The sequence below is a fragment of the Momordica charantia genome (genome assembly GCF_013281855.1).
Source record: "Momordica charantia cultivar OHB3-1 chromosome 11 unlocalized genomic scaffold, Mcharantia_2.0 BLBB01000011.1, whole genome shotgun sequence".
Lineage (NCBI taxonomy): Eukaryota > Viridiplantae > Streptophyta > Magnoliopsida > Cucurbitales > Cucurbitaceae > Momordica > Momordica charantia.
In genome coordinates, this window is record NW_028275159.1 from 3,722,427 (window position 1) to 3,745,087 (window position 22,661).

At 36.1% G+C, this 22,661-nt stretch overlaps 6 protein-coding genes and 2 non-coding genes across 17 annotated transcripts; 5 read left to right on the top strand and 3 right to left on the bottom strand.

The window, feature by feature from the left end:
* The first annotated feature begins 374 nt into the window (after positions 1-374).
* Positions 375-3,223, top strand: LOC111005365 (DNA-directed RNA polymerase subunit beta). Of its 6 annotated transcripts, none has more exons than XM_088119982.1 (8): positions 496-634; positions 1,162-1,318; positions 1,421-1,463; positions 1,546-1,638; positions 1,734-1,796; positions 1,883-1,978; positions 2,139-2,216; positions 2,994-3,223. In XM_088119982.1, exons 2-8 carry the CDS (start codon positions 1,281-1,283, stop codon positions 3,078-3,080), a joined length of 498 nt encoding a protein of 165 aa, XP_087976108.1. In that variant the 5' UTR covers positions 496-634; positions 1,162-1,280; the 3' UTR covers positions 3,081-3,223. The 6 variants fall into 6 exon arrangements, with proteins under 6 accessions (XP_087976107.1, XP_022132533.1, XP_087976108.1 ...); XM_022276856.2 differs by having other exon boundaries at positions 1,162-1,270; positions 1,421-1,483; XM_088119983.1 differs by having other exon boundaries at positions 1,162-1,270.
* Positions 3,224-3,947: 724 nt separating this feature from the next.
* Positions 3,948-5,679, bottom strand: LOC111005387 (ATPase, F0/V0 complex, subunit C protein). Its single transcript, XM_022276868.2, has 4 exons — positions 5,463-5,679; positions 5,307-5,384; positions 4,459-4,629; positions 3,948-4,368 (listed from the first exon to the last, which is right to left on the bottom strand). The coding sequence occupies exons 1-4, from the start codon at positions 5,588-5,590 to the stop codon at positions 4,197-4,199; spliced, it is 549 nt and encodes a 182-aa protein (XP_022132560.1). The 5' UTR covers positions 5,591-5,679; the 3' UTR covers positions 3,948-4,196.
* Positions 5,680-5,976: 297 nt separating this feature from the next.
* LOC111007985 (HXXXD-type acyl-transferase family protein) lies at positions 5,977-9,175 on the top strand. Its single transcript, XM_022280550.2, has 2 exons — positions 5,977-7,653; positions 8,285-9,175. The coding sequence occupies exons 1-2, from the start codon at positions 7,228-7,230 to the stop codon at positions 9,173-9,175; spliced, it is 1,317 nt and encodes a 438-aa protein (XP_022136242.1). The 5' UTR covers positions 5,977-7,227.
* TRNAT-AGU (transfer RNA threonine (anticodon AGU)) lies at positions 8,148-8,221 on the top strand. The gene has a single exon. It is a non-coding gene; the product is annotated as a tRNA-Thr (tRNA).
* Positions 9,176-9,335: 160 nt separating the features above from the next.
* Positions 9,336-9,407, top strand: TRNAG-UCC (transfer RNA glycine (anticodon UCC)). The gene has a single exon. It is a non-coding gene; the product is annotated as a tRNA-Gly (tRNA).
* Positions 9,408-9,470: 63 nt separating this feature from the next.
* LOC111009442 (histone deacetylase-like protein) lies at positions 9,471-10,661 on the top strand. 2 transcript variants are annotated; one of them, XM_022282535.2, is made up of 3 exons: positions 9,471-9,625; positions 9,731-10,040; positions 10,229-10,661. In XM_022282535.2, exons 1-3 carry the CDS (start codon positions 9,528-9,530, stop codon positions 10,238-10,240), a joined length of 420 nt encoding a protein of 139 aa, XP_022138227.1. In that variant the 5' UTR covers positions 9,471-9,527; the 3' UTR covers positions 10,241-10,661. The 2 variants fall into 2 exon arrangements, with proteins under 2 accessions (XP_022138227.1, XP_022138217.1); XM_022282525.2 differs by lacking the exon at positions 10,229-10,661 and having other exon boundaries at positions 9,731-10,177.
* Positions 10,662-11,506: 845 nt separating this feature from the next.
* On the bottom strand, positions 11,507-15,108 carry LOC111004531 (uncharacterized). Of its 3 annotated transcripts, none has more exons than XM_022275596.2 (6): positions 14,694-15,108; positions 13,858-14,036; positions 13,324-13,763; positions 13,143-13,230; positions 12,283-12,466; positions 11,507-12,078 (listed from the first exon to the last, which is right to left on the bottom strand). In XM_022275596.2, the coding sequence occupies exons 1-6, from the start codon at positions 15,106-15,108 to the stop codon at positions 12,002-12,004; spliced, it is 1,383 nt and encodes a 460-aa protein (XP_022131288.1). In that variant the 3' UTR covers positions 11,507-12,001. The 3 variants fall into 3 exon arrangements, with proteins under 3 accessions (XP_022131288.1, XP_022131280.1, XP_022131272.1); XM_022275588.2 differs by having other exon boundaries at positions 11,507-12,084; XM_022275580.2 differs by having other exon boundaries at positions 11,507-12,105.
* LOC111004508 (Pentatricopeptide repeat (PPR) superfamily protein) lies at positions 14,694-20,238 on the bottom strand. 2 transcript variants are annotated; one of them, XR_015788861.1, is made up of 5 exons: positions 19,492-20,238; positions 17,867-19,160; positions 17,751-17,811; positions 17,245-17,535; positions 14,694-15,400 (listed from the first exon to the last, which is right to left on the bottom strand). XR_015788861.1 is itself a non-coding variant. In XM_022275562.2 (2 exons), exons 1-2 carry the CDS (start codon positions 20,087-20,089, stop codon positions 17,935-17,937), a joined length of 1,824 nt encoding a protein of 607 aa, XP_022131254.1. In that variant the 5' UTR covers positions 20,090-20,237; the 3' UTR covers positions 17,861-17,934. The 2 variants fall into 2 exon arrangements, 1 of the variants encoding a protein (XP_022131254.1); XM_022275562.2 differs by lacking the exons at positions 14,694-15,400; positions 17,245-17,535; positions 17,751-17,811 and having other exon boundaries at positions 17,861-19,160; positions 19,492-20,237.
* Positions 20,239-22,661: the final 2,423 nt, after the last annotated feature.

Consider the following 22,661-nt stretch of genomic DNA (forward strand, 5'->3'; position numbering starts at 1 on the left):
ATCAAAATTATCCCTTTTTAAAAAAATACATGTCGAAAATGATAAGAGACTAAAATGAACTAAAAGTAGTATATAGACTAAAATAGTTATTTTTTTAATGAAAAATACCAAAATGAATATTTTTTTAACAATTAAGAAGAATATTTTGAAAGTAGATAAGTTAAAAGTTACATTGAAACTTGAAAGTTCATAAATCAAAATAATATTTAAAAGAAAAATGTTGCAATATGGCAATATGAGTTTAACGATAGTTCACATTGTACTAAAAAAAATTGCAATATTGTATTATATATAATAACAACAATAATTTGGACAAAATTGAAATGGCTAAAGTCTAAAATGGTAAGTTGGCCAAATAAATAAAATCTACGCCTCACCTCCAAAACGCCAAAAAACATCGACCATCGATTTCGAGGAGGAGGAGGAGGAGAAGAAAAAAAAAAGGAGGGAAGGGAAATAGTTTTCTCCAGCGGAATAGGATGTCATGTTGTTCATCCCTATCAGCTGCTCCTACCTCCATGTCTTTGATTACCAAGCGCAAATTCCCGATTGCTGTTGACAAACCTGCGATCGTTTCCATGAATTCTCGATTTAGAGCTTCCGCTGAAGTTCCTGATTTTCTCCCCGCAGATTGGTGCGACACTAACCTATAGAATTACGCTTTTTCACTATTCCTTGTAATTTGTTGAGTTTTCGAATAGTATTACCGAGAAACGAAGTTTGATATCGAGAGGAATGGAAAATTGATTTTGCTCATGTTCGCAGATTGGTGCGCTTGCGAACCTAGAGAAAATCATGCTTTTGCACTCCATTATCAATTTTTGAGTTTTCGCATAGTATTATCGAGTAACGAAGTTCGATCTCGAGAGGAATGGAAAATTGATTTTTCTCATGTTCGCAGATTGGTGCGCTTGCGAACCTAGAGAAAATTATGCTTTTGCACTCTTCATTATCATTTTTTGAGTTTTCGCATAGTATTATCAAATAACGAGGTTTGATCTAGATGAATGGAAATTTGATTTTGCTCATGTTCGACTGTGAATGGTCGTATCTGAGATGTTTCAATTCACTTCATGTTTTTATCAAGAAATATGGCATGATTGTGTTTCTTATCACCCTGAAATTACCGAGTTCAACAATTGGATGTTTGGCTTCCATCAGGTCTACTCTTTCGGCTAATGGGGCAAATTCTTTCTTCTTGTCTTAATCTTCCATTCTCCATAAACTTCCACGAGCAACTACACAATTTTCTCGTTCCTCTGATGTGAAGGTTTCTGGAAATGAATCTCTGCAAAGATATCAAATTCCTATTCATTAGGTTTTCCATGATAAGATGATGACTTTGCTGTTGTTATTATACTGTTGTTGGGCCAAACCAGTTTCATGAAATCTGAACTTCTTCATTTATTTTATTTTGTAGGAATGAAGCACACAAGAAGAATCCTCTAGGTCCAAGTTTACATGTAACTGTTCAACTATGCAAGTTAGTACTAGATTTTGTAGTCGTTTCTCTGTCAATTAACTTTATCTTGAAACTTTCTATAGTTTACTGCAGAGGAAGCTATTCAACACCAGCTTGATGCACTGAGATACAACGATCAACCCCATCAAGATTATGGAATCGAGGTCATGTACCAGGTAGTGTGCATTATAAAGTGGCTTATTTATGCCATCTTGATCGCTTGTGTAATGACATGGTGGCCTGTTTATTCAATGCCTCTGATATATAACAGTTTGCTGGATTCGATCCTCTTCGAAGGTCTACATATTTCGGTCCCTTCTTTGATTTGGGACAGGTATCATTTGAAACTTAACAATTAACATGTGTTGTACCGTATCTGCTCATTCCTTTCTTCATTTGCTGTATTTTTTGATGGTGCAGTTTGAGAGATTCAGACGAGTGTTCCATCATTCGACCTATCGTGTATTGCTAGGCCATAAAGAGAGGAAGATCTTGAGCTGTTTGTTTGTAGAGGAGGTAAAGCAGTCTTGATAATGAACTTGATCGATTCTTGTGTCTAGTAGCCAATGATCCCATGATGTGCTTAAGTGCTCTGAGTACTTTTTTGTGCCTTCTATGCCAGTAAATTTCTTTACTGTAAAGTACTATCCTGTTGATTTTACAAACTGTGAAACAGAACCGATTCAAGCAGCGAGTATGGATACGGGGCTGTCGCCCCAAGGAAGAAGAAATATTTCAATTCACCATGGTTCAGGTTAGACTACGTTCTTTTGAATATGTAATCATTAGTAATCTGCAAAGATTGCTTTTGTCTCTAGATTATATGATAAACAAATTCATAGTACCATTAGGTTGATGCCCCCATCAAAAAGATTTCTCTGGAGAATTGAACACTTGAACCTGTAGATTTTCTTTCATTCCCTCTGTTGCCAGTCAATTCATAATCAATCAGTTTTGAACCTATTACAGTCCACACCCACTTATTTGTTGAGAATGTCATGATTCAAGCCACCCACCTGAATACACTTGAACGACGAGTTCTGTTTCAATATAGCTATCATTATATAGGAATTATAACCTCCTTAGGATTAATGTGGGTGGGCCATGAGCATAATATGTATAAAAAACACGTCTTTAACTAAAATGGTTCCACATGGAAATCTAAGGATATAGACTGTTAACACCTCAATAGAGAAACCCTCTTTTAAGAATCACAGCCATTTCAATCTTGAACAGTCTTCCTTTTCATCTATCAACGAAAAGTTGTTTCTTGTTCAAAAAAAGAATCACGACGATTTCCCTTTTCGAGATCAAACTTCAAGGAACAACCTTAAACACTGAAGCTAGCTGTCTACTTCTGTTTTATAAAGCTGTGTATTCATCTATATATTTGAGAATTGATGAGAAGATCCATACTGACATTAAGTGTGGTAGACTGAGATAGACTTGTTTAAGTTGGAAGTAATTATAAAATCATAAACATACTGATATGCGTTCAATTATTTCTGAAACTTTGGGTTTTTGTTGGCAGAGGGTTGGTGGCTCATGGGATGGGTATTGGCTTACAGAGAGCTTACTTAATGATGGGGATGCATTTAGTGGAGGCTTAGCGTACTGAGAATGCTCTCCTCAAATTGGGTGCCTGGTTAGCAAACTTAGCATGATATTGTTCAATTTGTATATTTGAAATGTATATCATACGCCTGTAAGATCACATAACTTAGAATTTGTATATAATATTAACATAGTTACATTCTATCATTTGAGAATCCCCTTTGAGTCGGTTTGGGTTGGTCAGATTCTTCGAGTGATCGAGTTCTTTGAACACTCCAATAGACCATATCAATAATAGTATGATATATCTATCGAAACAAACAAAGTGTGTTACCCTCTAAGAGATGCTCTTCTAACTTCTAAGGGATGTTTACGGTGCAGGGACGAGGAAGACTTCTCTGTCCCCATCCCTACACCCCATTTAATTCCCCATCCCCGCAAAATTACCCATGAAATTTCATAAGATCGAGGTGGAGACTCTCGGTGGGGGAAAATTTCCCCATTTATTTTTTATTTTTTAAATAAATAATGTTTTCCTAAAGAAATTTTTGTATAATTGCTTAACTTTTAAAGATAAAACACTAAAACCTCATTTACAAGGTTTAATTCTTCTAAAAATATATATATATATATATATATATTGAGTGAGTGCATAGAGAAGAATATTTTATTTTTTTTAGTATATGTATATATATAGAGGATAATAAAATTACTTAGTGTGTGTATATATAAAATAAACACAGGACGGGAAATGGAGATGGAAAGCGTATTCTTGTTCCCGTCCTTGTTTAGGTGGCGGAGAAAAATTTTCCACATCCCCACCCAGTGGGGAATCTAGATGGGAATTCCGCCCCATTTAGGCGGCGGGCCCCACACATATGATGGAGATACCTAGCTCTTCTGCTACCTCAAATACCAAAACACAGTGACATTTGTGAAGGACATAGGGCTCCATTATTCCAGCAGTTCAAATTTCCCCTGCCTTACATATACATGAATGCCAATGCCATATCATATGGCAACCTAAAGACCAAAAATGACACCAAGCACTTCACGAGTTCTTACATGGTTTATAACAGCCAAAGCTTATACATATACAGTCGATTGGGAATCGAAATATGTTAATAACTCTCCACAGATTGAATCACAAATCATTGAGTTCGGTTACGCAGTTAGCAAATTAAACTGCCTTTGCAGGCCATGTAGCTTGAGCAGACATAATTATGCCTACAATTACACCGAATAACCCGAGTGCGCTACCAAAAATCTCGATCACGAGAATCTTCACAAAAAGGGAGGAGTTCTGGGCATCAGACAATGCACAGCTGCTTCCAATTATCCCTACACATACCCTTTACCAACACAAGATATCTCTCGATTAAAATTGTCAGCCGATGGGATTTTTGTTCTAATAAGTAAACATTTAGGAAGAAGAATCAAACCCGCAAACCAAGTTGGCAAAGCCCACAATACTTCCAGAGGAAAAAATTGCATATCCTGCTCTTAGAGACTCAGGAGCATAGATTTGAGATGCTGAGACGCTCTCCAGTTTTGTTTGTAAGATGATGGCCACAATGACGCCATATATGGCCACGGCTTCACAGAAAATTACACTGAAAGAAAACAACGAATCATTCATAATGACAGCCAAACCTCAAGACCAAAAAATCCTCATGGAATTTGATTAACTGTACAGTTGAAAAGTTGCCATTCAATAATTCTTGATCACTGACAGACCCTGTTTGAACTAATTTTACAACAATGTCTCAAAATACAGATCTCAAGAGGCGGTCCAGTTGACAAAAGCTTGGAGTTTTTTGGTCACATTGGTTTAGAGATCTCAAGTTCGAACTTTCCAGTGAGCTTAATATTCTTTTGATATCTCCCGAGTCCGGGCCTTAGGGCGGCCACGGGTAAATATAGGAGAAGAAAGCTCCGACTTTCCGTTATTAAAAAAATCTAAAAAAGAACACGGAGATTCAAGAGCATAAGGTATGAATTTCATCCAAAGTTCGACAGCCAAGATAGAAAGAATAATGTCCTGATACTTGTATGATCTATCTATCCTAAACAGCCATGGAATGAATCAGTCACCAGGAAGCAATAGAAAACTTCATCCTATTTTCAGTTCGAACTTCCCCAACCAAGCCTAAGAAACTACTCTGCGAAGACTGAAGATCAATACTGAGCAATTAATGTATACTCCTACTCCACACTCCGCACTCCATACTCCATAGACATGTAAGGAAGTATCAATCGAGTTAAGCAGAATCGAAAAGGAGCGTGTTACCTAATCAGATTCTTGGAGGTAATACGCGGAGCTTTAATTGCAGCACCGATCAAACTGCTTCCGGTGATGTAGATCCCCCTGAGAAGGAAAGCAAAAGCAGAGGAATCCACGTTCAGAGCCCTAAGATCGAGAAAAGGAGTATTGAGAATGGATTACCAGGCGGCGCCGAGGACGGAGACGCCGATGGCGAGGGCAATGCCGACGGCGGAGAAGGTGTAGGGGGAGATTCTGACAATGGCGCGGGACCAAGAGCGTAGATCTGCCGCCATGATCGAGCCGGACATTGTTCTTTCAGGCGTACGCGGGAGCGGGAGAAGAGTTGTGTGGTTTGGTCGTGGTGCTTGCGATGCGATTCTTGGCGCCCATTGATTCTTCCGAGTGCTTCGAGACGACGACGTGCTTTGGGCTTAGATTCGGGTTTGTTCCAGAAACCCGACCCGGTAAACCCCCTCTCTCCTCTGGTTCATTTTTAATACCTTACAATCAACGCTACAGCATTCGGAAAATAATAAATAAATAATAAACTATACTAACTTATTAGGTTTATTACTCAATTGTATATTTTAGTTGGTTAGTCAGTCTGTACAGGTGTACTTAATTTGTACATACTTCAGGAAACCTATATATATGGCTTACTGTTCATTCAATAAAGATAAAAGCTAAGAGTTTAAGTTCCTTTTAGTTTCAATATGGTATTGGTTGACTTTTCTCATCAAACTCTCTTCGAGAGACTTCTTTTTTTGCGGTTTCCTATTCTTTGGCGGTTTCTTTTTCATCCATGGAGGATTTCATCAACCCCACAGCCACAGCATCATCTCCAAACACTATGCCAATCCCTATTTTCTTCACCATTTTGATCATTCCAGCCTTGTGCTTGTTTCTCAGCTTCTCAGGTCTATGGCGTTTACTGTCAAAAATAAAATTGGTTAATTGGTTTCATCGATACCCAAACTTATGATGATTTACATAGTTCGTGGATCATCTGCAATAATGTTGTCATTTTTTGGATCATGAATTTGCTGTCGAAGAAATTTCTGCTAGTGTTCTTTTTGCCGATACAGTATGTGAGATTTGACTAGATCTACGTGAACGATTTTGACCACGAATCTATCAACTTTGTCGAGAATTATCGACGCGCGTCCAAGATCAGCTATCTGTTAGTGTTTATTTCACCAGATTGAAGACGTTGTGGACCGAACTTTCCAAGAGTTTAAGTTACTTTTAGTTATAATACTACTAACTAATCATCAGCAATCTCGTGACCAACGTTATATTTTTTTCTCTTACAAATATGAGAGGCATAATAATTTTATTTTGATATTTTAATACAATGTAAAAAGAGAGAATTTTTCTGTTTTTCAACCAGACTAAAGAAATATAAGATTTTGAGTGACAATTACAAATAAGTACTAGCAAGTAGTAAGCACTCAAATATTGGCCTTTGAAATGAAAAAAAAAAAGAGAGATTTTTCTTATTATTTTTTGAATTTATCAAATGTTTTCTGTTGGCTTTTTTTTTTCTTTTCTCAATCCAATAATTGCAAGGTGATGATCACGTTATTAATTTTTGAGATAGTAACAGATGCCTTATCTGTTAATTTGAATATAGTTATTTCTGGAAAAATTCATGAATTATACCGTTTAATGCAAACAAATTTTTAGTTGAGTAATAGATGAGATTCCCACCCACAAATTTAATTGAACGTTCAAAATTCAAATTCTCCATCTCCATGTTAATTGAATAATAAGAATTTGAAAGGAAAAAAAAAAACTCCAAATCACAGAAATCTCATTCTTCTCAAAATGAGCGAAGTGGTTACTCACGATTTCAGTACTTTAGCATTCCTGCCGGCAGCTTTAAATATAAATCGTCTCCAAAACTAAGCCCTAAAATACCTAATTGCAGTGATCAAGCTCATCAATGGCGGAGAATGAGATCACGTACATCTGCAAGCGGACGGTGCTCAGCACGAGGCCGATTCCGGCCGGAAACCACCACAACCTGTCGTTAATGGATCGATTGATGGAGAAAAAGCACGTAAAGATCGTCTCCTACTACGGATCGGCGGGAGCGACGAAGATCGGCGGCGAAGCGACGCGGCGGCTGAGAGAGTCTCTGTCGGAAACGCTGAACGAGTTTCCGATGGTGAGCGGGCGATTGGTGAAGAACGAGGAAGGAAATTGGAGAGTGAAATGCAACGACGCCGGCGTTAGAATGGTGGAGGCTAGGGCACAGGGAAGCGTAGAGGAGTGGCTGAGGATCGTGGACGGAGAAATGGAGCTCAAACTTGTGCACTGGGAAGAAATGTTGAATACGCCTTATTTTTGGTCTACTTTTTATGTTCAGGTAACTATATTGGGACCATCAAGTTGGCAAATAAAATTTAGTTTAAATTAGATATTTGTTGGTCAATTTTCATTATTTTTGTGCTTTTGTCTAGAGAAATACTTAGTTTTGGTGAATTTTCATTAATTTTCATTAAACTTTTGGTAGATAGAAAAATACAGGTGATAGTATCCAGTCTACATCTAAATATTGTTATTTTATTTATAAAAATGTATTATGAAGCTTTTATTTTCATATATTTCTTTTTTTTTTGTGTGTATTTGTTGAGTTGTTCAACCTTTTATTTATTTTTTTTTTTTTGTGAGTACCCAAATTTAACTTTATATAAATCATTACAATTTTATGTTGATATATCGTGGAAATGTATTGTAACTTCTGTAATTTTTCAACATATTGTTGGTATTTCGAGAACAATTAGAAAAAAAATGCTTAATCATTAAATTTATGGATAATAGATAGTAATAATTAATTAAAGTTGACAAAATTGAACAAATGCTTTCATAGCTCAGTTGGTTAGAGCACCCGTTTAGTAAGCGGGAGGTCTTGAGTTCGACTCTCAATGAAAGCATAATGAATGGTTTTTATTATAATTAAAAAAACTGAAAAATTTTTGTACCCTTTCAATTCTCAGGTAACAGAGTTTGAGGGAGGGGGCTTTGCCGTGGGCCTGAGTTGCTCTCACCTTTTAGCCGATCCAATTTGCGCCACCATGTTCCTTAAAGCATGGGCCGACACGACTTCGGTCCAAAATATAACTGGGCCTTCTATTTTCCACCCACGGCCCAGGCCCAATAATTCCCTGATCAATTACTACAAATCCTCGATGGAGAAACCCCCTCCAACTCTAACCACACATGCAGAACACAAAACGATTGCCTTAGCATTTTCCGACAACGCGGTGCGGGCCTGCATTGGCATGGCCCAAGATGGCGGCCCACTAAATGACTGCCCATCTCCTTTCGCTGCTCTGGCTGGGCTTTTTTGGGCCTGCATCAGCAAGGTGAGGAGAAATGGGAATGATGAAGATGGGTTTGTAAAAATGTCAATCTGTTTGAATGGAAGAAGAGGGTTGAAGGTTGGAAACGATGTGTTTGGAAATTACATGGTTTGTAATGCAGTCGAGGTAGACGATTGGGTGGAAAGAAGCGTCTCGACAGTGGTTCGGGCTGTGGTAGAAGTAGTGACTAGTATGGAAGATAAGGAGAATATTTTGGAGTTGATCAATTCGCAACACGATGATCAATGGAGCACGCTGAACTCAAATCTCATATGTATGAACTTGGAGGAGTTGGAAGAAACCACGTTTAAGAGTGATAATAAACTAATCAGGACATCATATTATGTGGAGCCTGTGGGTAAAGGGGGACAAATATTGATCCTTCCACCATTACAATTATCGCAAAAGGCTCAATTGAGTAGAGTAGTTGTTGTTACACTTCAAAACGATGAAGTGGTAAAACTTTTAGTTAATGATCTTATTTTGAGTTTCCATCCAAAAATTTTGTTCGGAGATATACAATGAAAATCATGTAATTGGTGAAATCAAAACCATAAAATAATTGTTTTGTAAATTGTTTGCTATGTTAAATTTGAACAATGTAAACTCAAAAATTGAACCATTATCATTTTAATTTTTTTTGAAAAGATTGATTTAAATTTGTTCACTCTCTTTAGAACATCAAGCGTTTGTAGTCCAACGGTCAGGATAATTGCCTTCCAAGCAATAGACCCGGGTTCGACTCCCGGCAAACGCACATCTCTTTTTTCCCTCCCGAACCGCTATTTCTCTCTCCATATATATATAATAATAATCATGCTCGCTTCTTGTTTTTCGTTTTGACTGTTTCTTTGAGAAAGGAAAAAAGAATAGAGAAATGGCTTTGAGAGTCAATTGTTCAGCGTCAGTTTTTCTCCTTCCACGAGCTCCCGATTCAAATTCCTTTGATACTTCAAAAGCCGCTCGATTGTCCTTGTAAGTATTGATCAACTTCATCTGCCAAAGACGGATCAATCGGTTTCAACATATATTTCTCATTTCCCCCCGATAAATTCTATTGGATTTCTTGATTCACTGCAGGAAGGAAGGTGAAGGATCGTGGAGAAGCCGCTGCGCATTAGGTTTAGCGAGCTTGATTCTCGCAATCGAATTCGGCAACGCCTTCGTCGCCGGCGAAATTCAGGCTCTCGAATCGCCACCGCCGCCGCAACTTGTTGATTCGAGGCGGATGAAGATCTCGAGATGGAGCGACAAGAGAAAATGCGCTCCGTGGAGAGCGAATTCGCTCGAGAACATCGTGCCGGAGAACCTCCCGAGACCGTCGCAGCGCCGGAAGTGGGAGACAGTTACATTTACGGTGGATGTAGAAACTAACGCTCCGGCGATCCAAGTAATTTCTTCTGAAACTAACTCCAAATATTGTTTCTCTTTATGAATATCATAATGATCATCATCTATCAGTACCTGGTCTAGTGTAAAAACGTAAATATTAAGTGTAAATTAAATCGTGTTCTTCTATCTCTTCAATGGCGATCGGATCCACTGAAAAAACGTGAATTATTTTTTTGTCTGGAGTAGGGACAAAATTGAACAGAAGATTGAAATATAATGCAGTACAGATTGGCATTATTCAGGGCTCGGGAGGCGTTGTTGTACTTGTAAACTTGTAGTACATATGCAGTACAGCATAGATATTAGAATAGAAAATTAAATTTGGGTGAGCTCCTTCCAACCTTAATTGTTTGTTTCTTCTAGTAATATGGGCCAGGCTTGGGCTTACTTGGCCCAATGATATTTGGGCCACTGCTTTGAAGTAGTACTTAGTTTTCCAAAACCAGCCCAGCCCACCTGCAGGGGAAGACCTGATTGGGCTTTGTTTCCTTAGTCTAACGCGGTTGAGATTTTTAGGAGTTGGTTTTGGCATAGTCATGATAAAAGAAATACTAGAAAAAGCTGTGAGAATTTTAGATTTACTATATTTAATTTATAACGAAACTATGTTCAGTGTTTATATTTTTAGATGTTGACTTAAAACGTAGGATCTATCTTCGAAATCAAATTTTGATCAAATCATGCATTACAATGTACAAGCCTTTGAATTTTGAAATAATACTAAGAAAATATCAATAGGTTTGTAGAGGTGGAGACTACACCATTGACCTTAAGAATAATAATAAATAACCTTCTGTCATTAAGGTATACTTGGATTAGCATTTTGTTGAGATTTTACGCCCATAGAACTTGTCTAAAAGAATAAAAAAACAGTAAATTCATAATTGGATTTTAATAAATTAGGTGGAGGTTTGAACTCATGATTTTTTTATTAAAGATAGATGTTTTAACCACATGAGCGTTGGGTAAAATACTGATATGTTATTGCTAATTAAACTTTTGAAACGTGACAATAAGTAACATAATGAAGTATTCCAAATAGACAAAATATTTTATGCAAGAAAATTGATGGGCAAATAAGTAGAATATATTTTAAACCAAACCAATCAAAATTTTTTTCCATGCTCATCCTAATATTATTCAATCATCTATTTATCTAGGTGACGATGGTGCTTAGTTTATTAAATTAATTTTGTAGCCAAATCACATAAAGTTAACAACCACGTGAACTTCTCACTAGTCCAATAACGTTTGCCAAATCATCAAAGTTAATTTAACAGTCACGTGAACCTTTCTGATCAAATCAGTTTATTTATTTTTCAAACCTCAAGGACTATAAATATTTATTTTGGAACTTCATGGACCAAATAGGCACCAATTTTAAGCTTCATATCAAAAGTATATGATATGAAAAAACCTTAAACTCAAAATGACTAAAATACCCTTGCAAGAAAGGTGCGGATATGATATGACATTGTATCTTATTAAGGGCAAGAAATGAATAATCTAGTTTTCCACTACTCTTCCCAATAGATATAGAATGAAAAAAATAAAAATAAAAAAACTTTAGCAAGCTTTGAAGCGACCAACTTTTCCTTTCAGCACCAAACAAATATATGAGAAGCCCATCCCCTTAAGCAAGCAATCGTGACTGTTATATGCTAAACAGACAAATAATGAAAATGCTGATGAGACTGGACCTAACAACAATACTTTATACTACAAATCTCTTTACCCTTCAGTTCTGGCTGCTGAGCTCTTGCTGCATGATGACCACCTACAACCAGAATTATGGTTGTAGGTACGAGAACGGCGGGGGCGGGAAGGGGATGGATAGAAAAGCCATCCACCTCGCCTTAAGAAAGCAATTCACTGTTATTTGCAGAAGCAAGAAATGGCGACGAAAATGATGATAAGATTGGTTCTAACTAACAGCAGTCGTTCTACTCAACTGACCTTTTACCGTTCAGCATTAAGCTCTGCTGCTCTAACGGGCTCTCGGGTCTCTTTCGCTGGAATGCTGCTTGGACAGTCACCTGCAACTACAACCAGCAACCAGAATGCTGGTTGTCAATTATAATGTATGGAAGGCATGGAAATGGATCTAAAGGAAAGACTGCAGCAGAACTGATAATGATATTACAGAATTGCATCATCAAACTTGGAAACAAATTCTAACAAAACATCATCTTATTCTGAATCCTGCAAAGATATGAGACCATCGATACCATCATTATCACCTGCTTGTGTCAGGATAGGATTATCGCTAACTCCTCGACTGGATATGGTGCTACAATATAACTTCTCACGATACTCCCTAGCTGATTCCTGGTCACTAGATATCCCTGTTACATTGGGTTTAGATGCCAATGTTGTTGACCAAGATCCCCCATTTGATCCAGCCAAGGCCATTATAATATCAGCCTGAAAAATATTCAGTAACATTAATGGATAATTAGCAACAAAACAGAATTTCTACTTTAGTGAAGTCCAAAGTTTTAGCTAAAACATCTTCATTCAGGTAATGAAACATGAATGCGTGATTCTTCCTCAAACCAATCCCAAACGAAACATTTTCTTCAACAAAGATATCGAATATAAATGTCTAAACCAGATTATTTATACTGAATTATGTAACTAATGTGATTGAAACACCTTTCTATACTTATAATCAGAAGGCATTACAAGGGGTCAAGAGAGAATTATAGAACTCCCGAATCTCTCCCAAACAGTCTTAGACAAAATAGCCAAAAAGATACCCGATACCTCACTCCCCAGGGTGTGTATGCCATAGACAGAAAATACCCACACTGCCCTTTTCTACCTGTACAGTGCCTCCGTTTCCTAACGATTTTTTCATTTCCTATATTCCACTAGCACGTACCCTCTTCCTAGAGTATACATCCTTCACCTAACTCCTAAGGCCTATCATAACGTATATTGCAAGTTGCCTATTTGATACAAAAGTTTCTCATAGCAATAACCGAAAAGTCTTGGCTTACCAACTCAAGAGTCCAAGAAAACAGGAAAATAGTAAATGCATATAGGAAAAACAGTATATGTAGGTTCATAAAGATGTTTGTGCATATAGGGAAAATACCTTGTTTGGATGTACTTCATCAAAAACATGAGCTTTGCCGCTATAGAAAATAGTCATCTGTCGATTGATAGAATCGGGACGCTGTTGACTGCCACAATAGATGTAAACACACACACTCTTAATATTCATAGGACAACTGAAACTGGAAACTTTTCAGATTGATGTGCAGCCTGGAATTTACCTTATAGGATTAGAAGATTTGTGTTCTAAACCTTCAGTCTTGAATTTCTGCTTGTCACAACTTAGCAACATATGAGCTGAGTGTCTCCCATCATGTCCAGCATTGATGCTACTAAAAATTCCAGCGCTTTTCATCCCAGTTCTAGATCCTTCATCAGCAGCAGGGTGAGAAATACTGAAAGGAGCAACATTAAATTCTCTAGAAGAGTTAGAAGCTACTTGATGAACACGAGGCACGAACTGGCTCCCGAGCGGAGAACTTTGTGCAAGACCTATGTTCATCGGAATAGGTCTCTCCCATTTGGAAACACTGGGATTAAATCTAGTGCCAAGAGAATGTTGTGTGAGGGAATAAGAAGCTATTCTTGGTGGCTGCATACTATAAACCGCGTCATTGTCGATATATCTTGGTCGATCTCCAGCAGCTCCATTTTGTAGCATCTGATACAAGTTTAAAGAAAATTAGATCAAATGATCCATAGAGTCCTTTCCACTTCCATGTAAGATGATTAAGAGAAATAAGAGCTGTCAAAACCTTCATTGAATGTGACCTCTCAAGAGAATCAGAGGCCATATGAGGAATTTGGTTTCTATAAGACCCCATGAAAGCAGAATCTGGATTTATACTGCGCTTAATCCCTGCTATCCTGTTACTGTTTTCATTCCTTGGACTGTAGAATGGAACCCCTTCAAGATAATCTCCGCCTTGGTTTTCTATATAAAACAATGAGAGAACGGTGAAAATTTTATGTCGAATAAGGAATCGGTGCTCAGATCAGACAGCTGAAAAACTCTTACGAGATCAGAAATCAAAGCAAAAGATCACAGTAAGGATTCAGGAAGAATTATATCATATCAATAAGTTTAAACTTCAAAGACAAACTCAAAATAAAACATGAAATTACTGGGCCACGTTCAAGGGCAACGAACACCAAGGAAGTAGAAATGAAGACGATGGTGAAATTCATTGATCAGATTGTGTTTAAAAACTGAACAAAAAGAAGTTAGGGCAAAGGCTAGTCAAATGGAAAAGAGGTCTTTAAGAAAGCTTCTAACCAATGCTGACCTCATCACAGAAGGAAAAGGGGAGGTTGCAGACAGAAATTCTACGTTGCAGGAAGAAATTGAATAGAACTATAGAAGTCAACTTTATAAAAAGCTCACACATGGAAATCTATATTTTATAATCAAAAGCTGCCCACTCAAAAGAGAAAAAAAATGCAATCAATGAGGACTGAGAGAAAAACCACCGGGAAGACGATGATGATCGTAATATTTCATCGGAATCAAAGGAAAACCAGAACGATTAAAACAGCGCAAAACAACCTAGAACGGAGTAAATTCAAGACGACGAATGTTAAACGAGCAGACCGAAAGCGAGATCGGAGGCGGTGGAGAAGAGTCCACGGCCGCCACTAGAAGCAGCCAAGGCCGACGGCGACGGCGACGATGCCTCCGACAAGTTCACATCCGGCGCCTTCGCGGCCAAGAGTACGGAAGAATCTTTGGTCCGAATGCCAAGAAAGTCATGAAACATCGGATTACTCGTACTGTTCTTCTTCTTCTCGCCAGTGCCGTAGTAGCCGGCATTGGAAGAAGCGCCTTGACCAGACATTAGAGACCGAAGCATTGGAAAGCATCCATTTCGCTCTTCTGCATAAAGAGCAAGAGCGTAGAGAAAAACACAGGACAGGCAACTCGATTTTTGAGGAAAGAAACATACAGAGAAAAGGCAAAAGGAATCAGAACAGAGAGAGAGAGAGAGAGAGGAAACTGAGAGAATCATGCACTTTTCTCGAGGCAGAGAGCGGAAAAAAGCATCTTCTAGATATTCTCCGGCGCCGGCGGGTATTCCGGTGATTTTTCAGTTCAGCGGAAGATTGGATTCATCGGATAACGGGAATTCTCAGAGTTTTTGTTGCCTTGTGGACGTCAATTTTGCTGCGCACGGCACGGCGATCAGAATCAAAATCACATCGCGAAAGGAATTGTTCAGAGAAATATCAATGATGAAATTTTTGAAGGATGAGGACAGCTTCTCCACTCGGGAGTGGCAAAATCGAACTCAAATCCGATTTCTGCTTAAAAAATATTAAAATAAGTTAGAACAAAACTACTTTCTATCAACTGCTTTAGATAGTGTTGCTTAAATTTATACTTTATTTTGGAAAAATATTCATATTTTGACACAGTAATATATTATAAATTTATATTTATTTAATGGGTCTACACTACACTATTTCTAAATCTTGCTTTTCTATACTACCATAGACTATAGTACAGTTTTTTTTTATTTGTATTTCTTTTTATTTTATAATAAGAAAATAAGATTCTAAGAGTTTAGATGTCAACTCATTCGTGAGAGTAGATACTCTCCACTACTCTTCAAGTATAAATGTCTTTACTTTTATTTCTTATTTTCAAACGCAAAATATTGAATTTTCACATAAAAAGTGAATATCAATATTTCTATGGTATTGTAAAAACATACGAAGTATTAGAAAATATCATTAACATGCATATAGTAATAACAAAAATAAAAATAAACTTATTTTAAAGGGATAAAATGCCAATTGGTTAAATTTTTTTTTGTTATAATTTTTTTTTCCAAAATATAAATCGACATCTAAAATCTTGGTAGAGTGAACTTTACTTTTGTCGATTGTTTTCATATGGTTCTAAATCTCATTTTAATACACGAGCTTTCAAAAACTATTTTATACATAATAATCCTGGGTGACTCATTGATCAAAAGGAATTAGAACTTAGGGTAATTAAGAAGGAACGGATTCAAATTTCATAATAGTCACCTACCTTAGTAACTCTTAAAATATGATCAATTATTAATATTTTTCATTTCACAAATGGACAATAGGACTCCAAGAATGTGAATATACATGCACATATGTTGGAACCACATCTGTTGCTAAAGCAACTACTGAATACACAAATATCAAGCGGCAGAGTTAGGGGATAAGATACCAATTATTATATTTGAGATGGAAGGTTGAATGTTACACTCTCACGATTGCAGAACTAAAAGGAATAATTAAGTGGCAATATCATAACAGCAACCTAAAACTAATATCTCGAAAAAAAAAAATTGTCAAAAAAATAATAATAATAAAAATAATCTAAAAAAATAATTATATCACCAGAGCTGATAATCAATTATATACATCCATTTAAAGTGATAAAGTTATTAAAAAATAACAAATGGATGACTAATTCAAGTAAATAAATTGTTAAACAATTTCATAATAATATTATACCAACAATTACTTAAACTAATCAATTGTATATAAGTTCAAATACTATTTTGATCTTTGTCTCTATACTTCCCTTTTCTTTATCTTTTTTTTTTTTTTGAGAAACCATACTTTCCACTTGGTTCTATTTTTAACTTTTTTCCTTTTTAGGGGATGTAATTTACAAAACATCCATTTTGTCCCTAAAAGTAACCCCTTTGAATTCATTGTCATGTTTTTCTAAATTTTTCCATCATAATTTTAGGATTGCATCCCACTCGCTAAATTCCTTGAAACTTAACCATAAATTTGTATAAAGAATTTCCACGGTGTATAAAACTTGTCTTAAAATTTAGTTAAAAAAACCAAATTAATCACTTTTTAAAAGAAAATGAGACAAACGAAACCTTTTGAAAGTACAGGATTAAAATAAACAAAAATTAAAAGTAATCCAAATGAATGTTTTGAAACTACCGGAACTAAAATGAACAAAAGTTGAAAGTAATTAAAATAAACGTTTTGAAAGTACAAAAATTGCACAAAAGTTGAAAGTAATTGAAATGCACAAAAGTTAAAAGTAATTGAAATGCGTTTCGATGGTACAAGAACTAAAATGAATATATATATACATACACACAACCAAAATTAGTAACTTAAAAAAAGATCAATCTTACGAGGAGGTGGAGTGGATTCCACTAGCTGTCGACATGCCCTTGCTGCAGAAACCTTTGTGTCTTGTAAACCAATTGCTGCGGCTGGCATGATGCAATTCAACTGAGTTGGGCGTTGCAAAAGCACTTCCCCCAAAAGCAATTGTGCGTTTCATCATCATTCTGTTTGAAAAACCCTGCTTTTCAGCCACCCCCACATACGATACGTCATCATGGCCTTGAATTCAGCACTCCCATGTCCCATCCCCTCCTATTTCTCCCCTCTGCCTCTGCCATTTGGTCGGCTTCTGATCCCTGGTGAGAAAAAAAGTTCTCAGATATGAGAGAAATATAGAGATTGAGCAAAAAGAAAGGAGAAAATCAGAGTTGGGGTTCTGTATGACAGTGTTGTTGCTGTTGAAATAAATGCATTAACCCTTTGTGAGATCTGTTCTACATCAAAATATATAAAACAATCACAAGTCGAACTGAATTCTTCCGAGCTCTTCATCGAATATTTGTCCACTCACCAGTAACCAAATCACTGCACATGACAGTGAAATCGATTCGTCTGTTAAGAGTCTCATATGGAGAAATTATGTCATCTTGTACTCAGCTAATGAGCAGCAACAACAAAATCTTAAGCAGAAATTATGTCATCTTGTACTCAGCTAATGAGCAGCAACAACAAAATCTTAAACAGAATTCATATTGTCACGCTACGGTGGCTTTCTTCTTGATGTCGTCTATCAACTTGTTGGCACTGGATACAGCATTTTCAGATGGATTTCTGCGCTTAACAAGCGCTCGAGGGTCGTTACAGACCTTCAACATTTCCGACATTGCCTCGGCTTTACGCATAATAGATGTTCTTCTAGCGCGAATGGAATCGGGAGCTGGACTATATGTATCGGGCAACTTATCTGAATGAGGAACCAAAGACATCATTTCTTTTAGCTTACATGCCATTTTTGTTAATCCACGTTTGGAGAATTCATCATGCAATCTGCAGAAAGTGAGATATTGAGGAATTATTCCTCGACGAATCATGTGCTCGAATTCTGCAAAAGCCTCTTGGAATTTATGCATCTTGCAGAGCAAATGAATTAACATGGTGCTTGTTGCCAAGTCCATGTCAAACCCTCTGGCCTTCATTTCATTGCAAACTTGAACTGCCAGGTTTAATCTCTCCTCTTCACATAACATCTTCAGCAATAGATGATAGGTAAGTCTATCTGGTGTATATCCTGATTCAATCATTTTATTGTAAAGGTTCATACCCTCCTCAATTTTACCATATTTTGAGAAGGACCTGAAGAAGTAGTTATAGGTAGTCGGGGTCGGAACGAATCCTCTACTTATCATCGACTTAAGGATCTTGCTAGCCCCTGAAAGATCTCCTGCCTTACAATAACCCTTGATAAGAGAATTGTACGTCGAGATCGTAGGGCCTCGCTCCAAAACCATGAACCGCTCCATCATTCCCAGTGCCTCCTTAAACCTCCCAGCTTCCCCTAATGCATCAACAATTGGGTTGTATATAATTGAATTCAGCTCAATACCTTCTCCCCTCATCTCATCTACCAATTCAATGGCTCTCTCGACACGACGCATTCGACAGTAACCTTCAACGAGGGTGCCATATGTCACAACAGTGGGTGATATTTTGTTCTTCTTCATCTCAAACCAGAGTCTCTCAGCATGTTTGAGCTTTCTTGACCGAAACCATCCATTTAGAAGTATGTTATATGCTCGAATTGATGGGTTGAAATTCAAAACCAACTCCCTTTTTCTATTGAAGTACTCAGAAGCTGCCCTCACATGGCCTTCTTTGCAGAGCGAATCCAGTAAAATCTCAAACAAGCTCTCAGAGTTGGTCCCAGAAACTGTTTCTAGATTGCAAGCAAATTCGAAAGTTCGAATTGCGGGTTGAAGCATGCCTGTAAAAAATACCATCGGGGTAAGATAAAAAACAAAGATAACACTCAAATCATTATCTCTAGCAATAATACGAGTTAGAAAAATTTCTCTGTTTGATTGACCTCATAAACGGCTCCTGGAAGCACTGGGTTTCGAATTACCATCAAGTGCACATTCGAACAAGCGACAATAGACGAGGCAAAATCGAGATGAATATGAACCTTAAATGGAATGGCAAATGAAGGTGATTCCGAATATGAATTTGAATACTCTATAACGGTTTAAATAAATGGAAAATTAATCGGTCCCAGCAGAAAAAATGGCAATACTGTCTCTCAATAGAAAGTATACCTGCACGAGCGTACCGTCTGATCAATATCACGAAGACGTCCACTGAAACCAAAGAGGATTCTTCATCTCCACGGAGACAACGAATAATCAAGGACCAAGCCGAATCAAAATCCTTCGATTTCGCAAGCACGTTGATAACGCAATTGAACAATGCCGCAGAGGGATGGAATCCAGGTTTCTTCGCAGCCCAGAGAAACAGCGAGTGCAAAAACTTGGGAGACGAATCGAAGTGATCGAACACAGCTTCCAACAGACTCGAACTCGGTACAATTCCAGTCCGGTCCAAAGCATCCTCGAGTTCCGCATCTGGTCGAACACTGCGGTCGGAGAGAATGTCAGAAATGGTAGAGAAGTCATTCTGCACATAAGTTCCTTCGGAGTTAGGGTTTGAAATCGCGGCAGGATTTGATTGCAATGAATGGCCGGATTGGTCAGGCAGTGACGGCCAGTTAATGAGGGGTTTTCCCGGCGTGGACAGCCATGAATGACCTGACGAAGAGGAGAATTGCAGAGGATAAACTCGAAAACTGGAACGACGATTCTGTTTAATGGATTTGAGGATTCTGTATACCGAATAGCGAGGTTTCTGAATAAGCATTAGGGTTTAGGGTTTAGGGTTTAGAGAGAGAGGAGAGAGGAGAGAGACGATGGCGACGGCAACAGCGACGATCCTCCGACGAGCTATTCCGAGCCTTGAAATCTATCTTCGCTCTCTGAATGGATTTTTTAACGCATTGAAAGGTTAAATTAGGCTAAATATATCAAACAGTGTTTAATTGTTCTTTTAAATAATTGTCAAATTTTTCTTCAATTTTTAAAAAATTCTCCATTTTGTCTTTGATTTTTAAAAATTTAATTTTATCCTTAGGTTTCAATTAGGTTACTCTTGAAAGGATATATGTTACAATTTATGTCTCATTTAAGTAAGAAGGAAATTATGTCTCGTTGTTCTTATCAATGTACTATTTATTTAATTGATACGCTCGTTAAATTTTGTTAGTGGACAATTTTGAATTTAGCATTTGGATACCTTGTTTATATTGTCAACTATGGAAATCAAACAACTATTTAGTAATTCGTCCTCTTTTTGCCAGCAATATTTTTACCCAAATAAAAAACCTTAATTACAAATTTTTAAAAGATTGATCAAATTGAAAACTGTCTAGAATATTACGGACTATTAGTTATAAATTATAATCTTTTTTAGTTCAACCATTGCGATGTTGGTGGACCAAACAATTGATTTTATAAATAGTGATAGACGTTTTATCTATTAAATTATGAATTATGTTCAGATTGATACTACTTTAAGAAATGATAAAATTACTATTTATTATCATTTTTATTTTAAAATCTATATGCATATGTTTAAATTAGGTCTATATCTCAAATTATAAATTTTAGATCCACAACTTTAGCTAAAACTACCAGTGGAATGTTAAAACAATGAATAGAAAATGTTTGGTATTATAAATTAATTCAATAATTTAAACTAATAATAGTACATAATAGGAATTAAATATAATTATTTAAACAGCAAATAATAAATAATAAGTTTCAATTTTGGATGTTAAATGCCTCTAGCTTATTTCGGCCATTTTTTAAAATCTACAAACTTATTAGTCACATTGCATTATTGCAACATTGAATTTTATGTATATTAATCCTAATATTTCGAGTTTGTAGATACAACCATAAAATTTCAAGATCCAAACTAATAATTTATTGATTTTATTCAACGAGATACGATGATTTGAAATTCACTTTGACTATTTTTTTGTATCACAGTACTTCGGTTAATTGTCAATCTGAACGTAATGTAACTGGTCAAAACAAGTATCTCTAACTAAAAGATCCTGTGTTCAAATTCTCACCCGACATGTTGTATTAAAGAAAAAAAAAACAATACTTCAAATTGACAATCATTAGGTAAGAGTTTCAACATTGAGAACTATTTGTCTATATAAATTTGTGACAACCAACATAAATTTATTTAAATAGTTATTAATCATTGTCTCCGATTAAAAGATCATGAATTCAAAAACCCTTGCCTCTACTTATTTATTTAAAAAAAATCCTAGTTTTATAAATCGAAAAATGAGACCGGGACAAAAATTAAATATTGTTGGAAGACGAATAACGAGGAGCGTATATCCCATGCCCCACCACCATCCCTGCCTCTTACGTACGTTGTCAATTGTCATCACTGAAAGTATTTATTTTTTGTCCCATTGCATCTACTTTATTTTGACACAATTTAATTCAATCACGAGAATTTTTAACCTATTTTTTTCATTTCAATTAATATTTTTATTATTATAAATTTATAACTTGTAAGTAACTCATTTAATATTTTCCCTTTTCTTTTATTGGAGAATAAAGGTGGATTTAATCCCATCACGATATAAAAGTAATAGTCTTCAATTGTAATAGAAGTTTTACTTTTACATCGATGTAAATTTAATGTGACATTGATGATTGATGTAATCGATAAAGTGTACTGTAAATCAGCAATGTAAATTAATTTGATTAATAATTTAAAAGGTATAAAATATTACTTTTGTTCATATATTTTTTATTTTTGTTCATTTTAATTATTGTATTTTTAAAATGTTCATTTTCATATTTGTACTTTTAAAATATTTGTTTATTTTTAAAATTATAAGGATCAAAATGAATATTACAGTAACTAAAATTAACAAAAGTTTAAATGAACATTTTGAAAGTATAGGGATCAAAATAAACAAAAGTTGAAAGTACAATAAATAAAATAATAGTTTAACCTAAATTAAAATATACTTTAGTGGAATTAACGAGAGCTTCAAGTGGAGTCTAGAAGTAATTTGTTTATCACCCACCGGAGTATAGCTCAACGGACTAAGACATATGTATCTAATTAAGAGTTCGAATTCCACCCCACTTATTTATTAACAAATCATTCTGTCATGAAAGGAATATGAAGATTGATTTTTACATGCACACAAAAAGAGAAATAAATTACATAACCCACGAATGTGTAAGATGAACGTATTGAAACAAAACTTTAAGACGTTTGAGAGTAGGTCTACCCCTTTAGTCTTCTCTATTGATCTTCTTTAATGTATTTGAACACTGTTTTTTTAAGTTTACATATCTGTTGAAGTAAAAAAAAAAAAAATTAAATTACATGA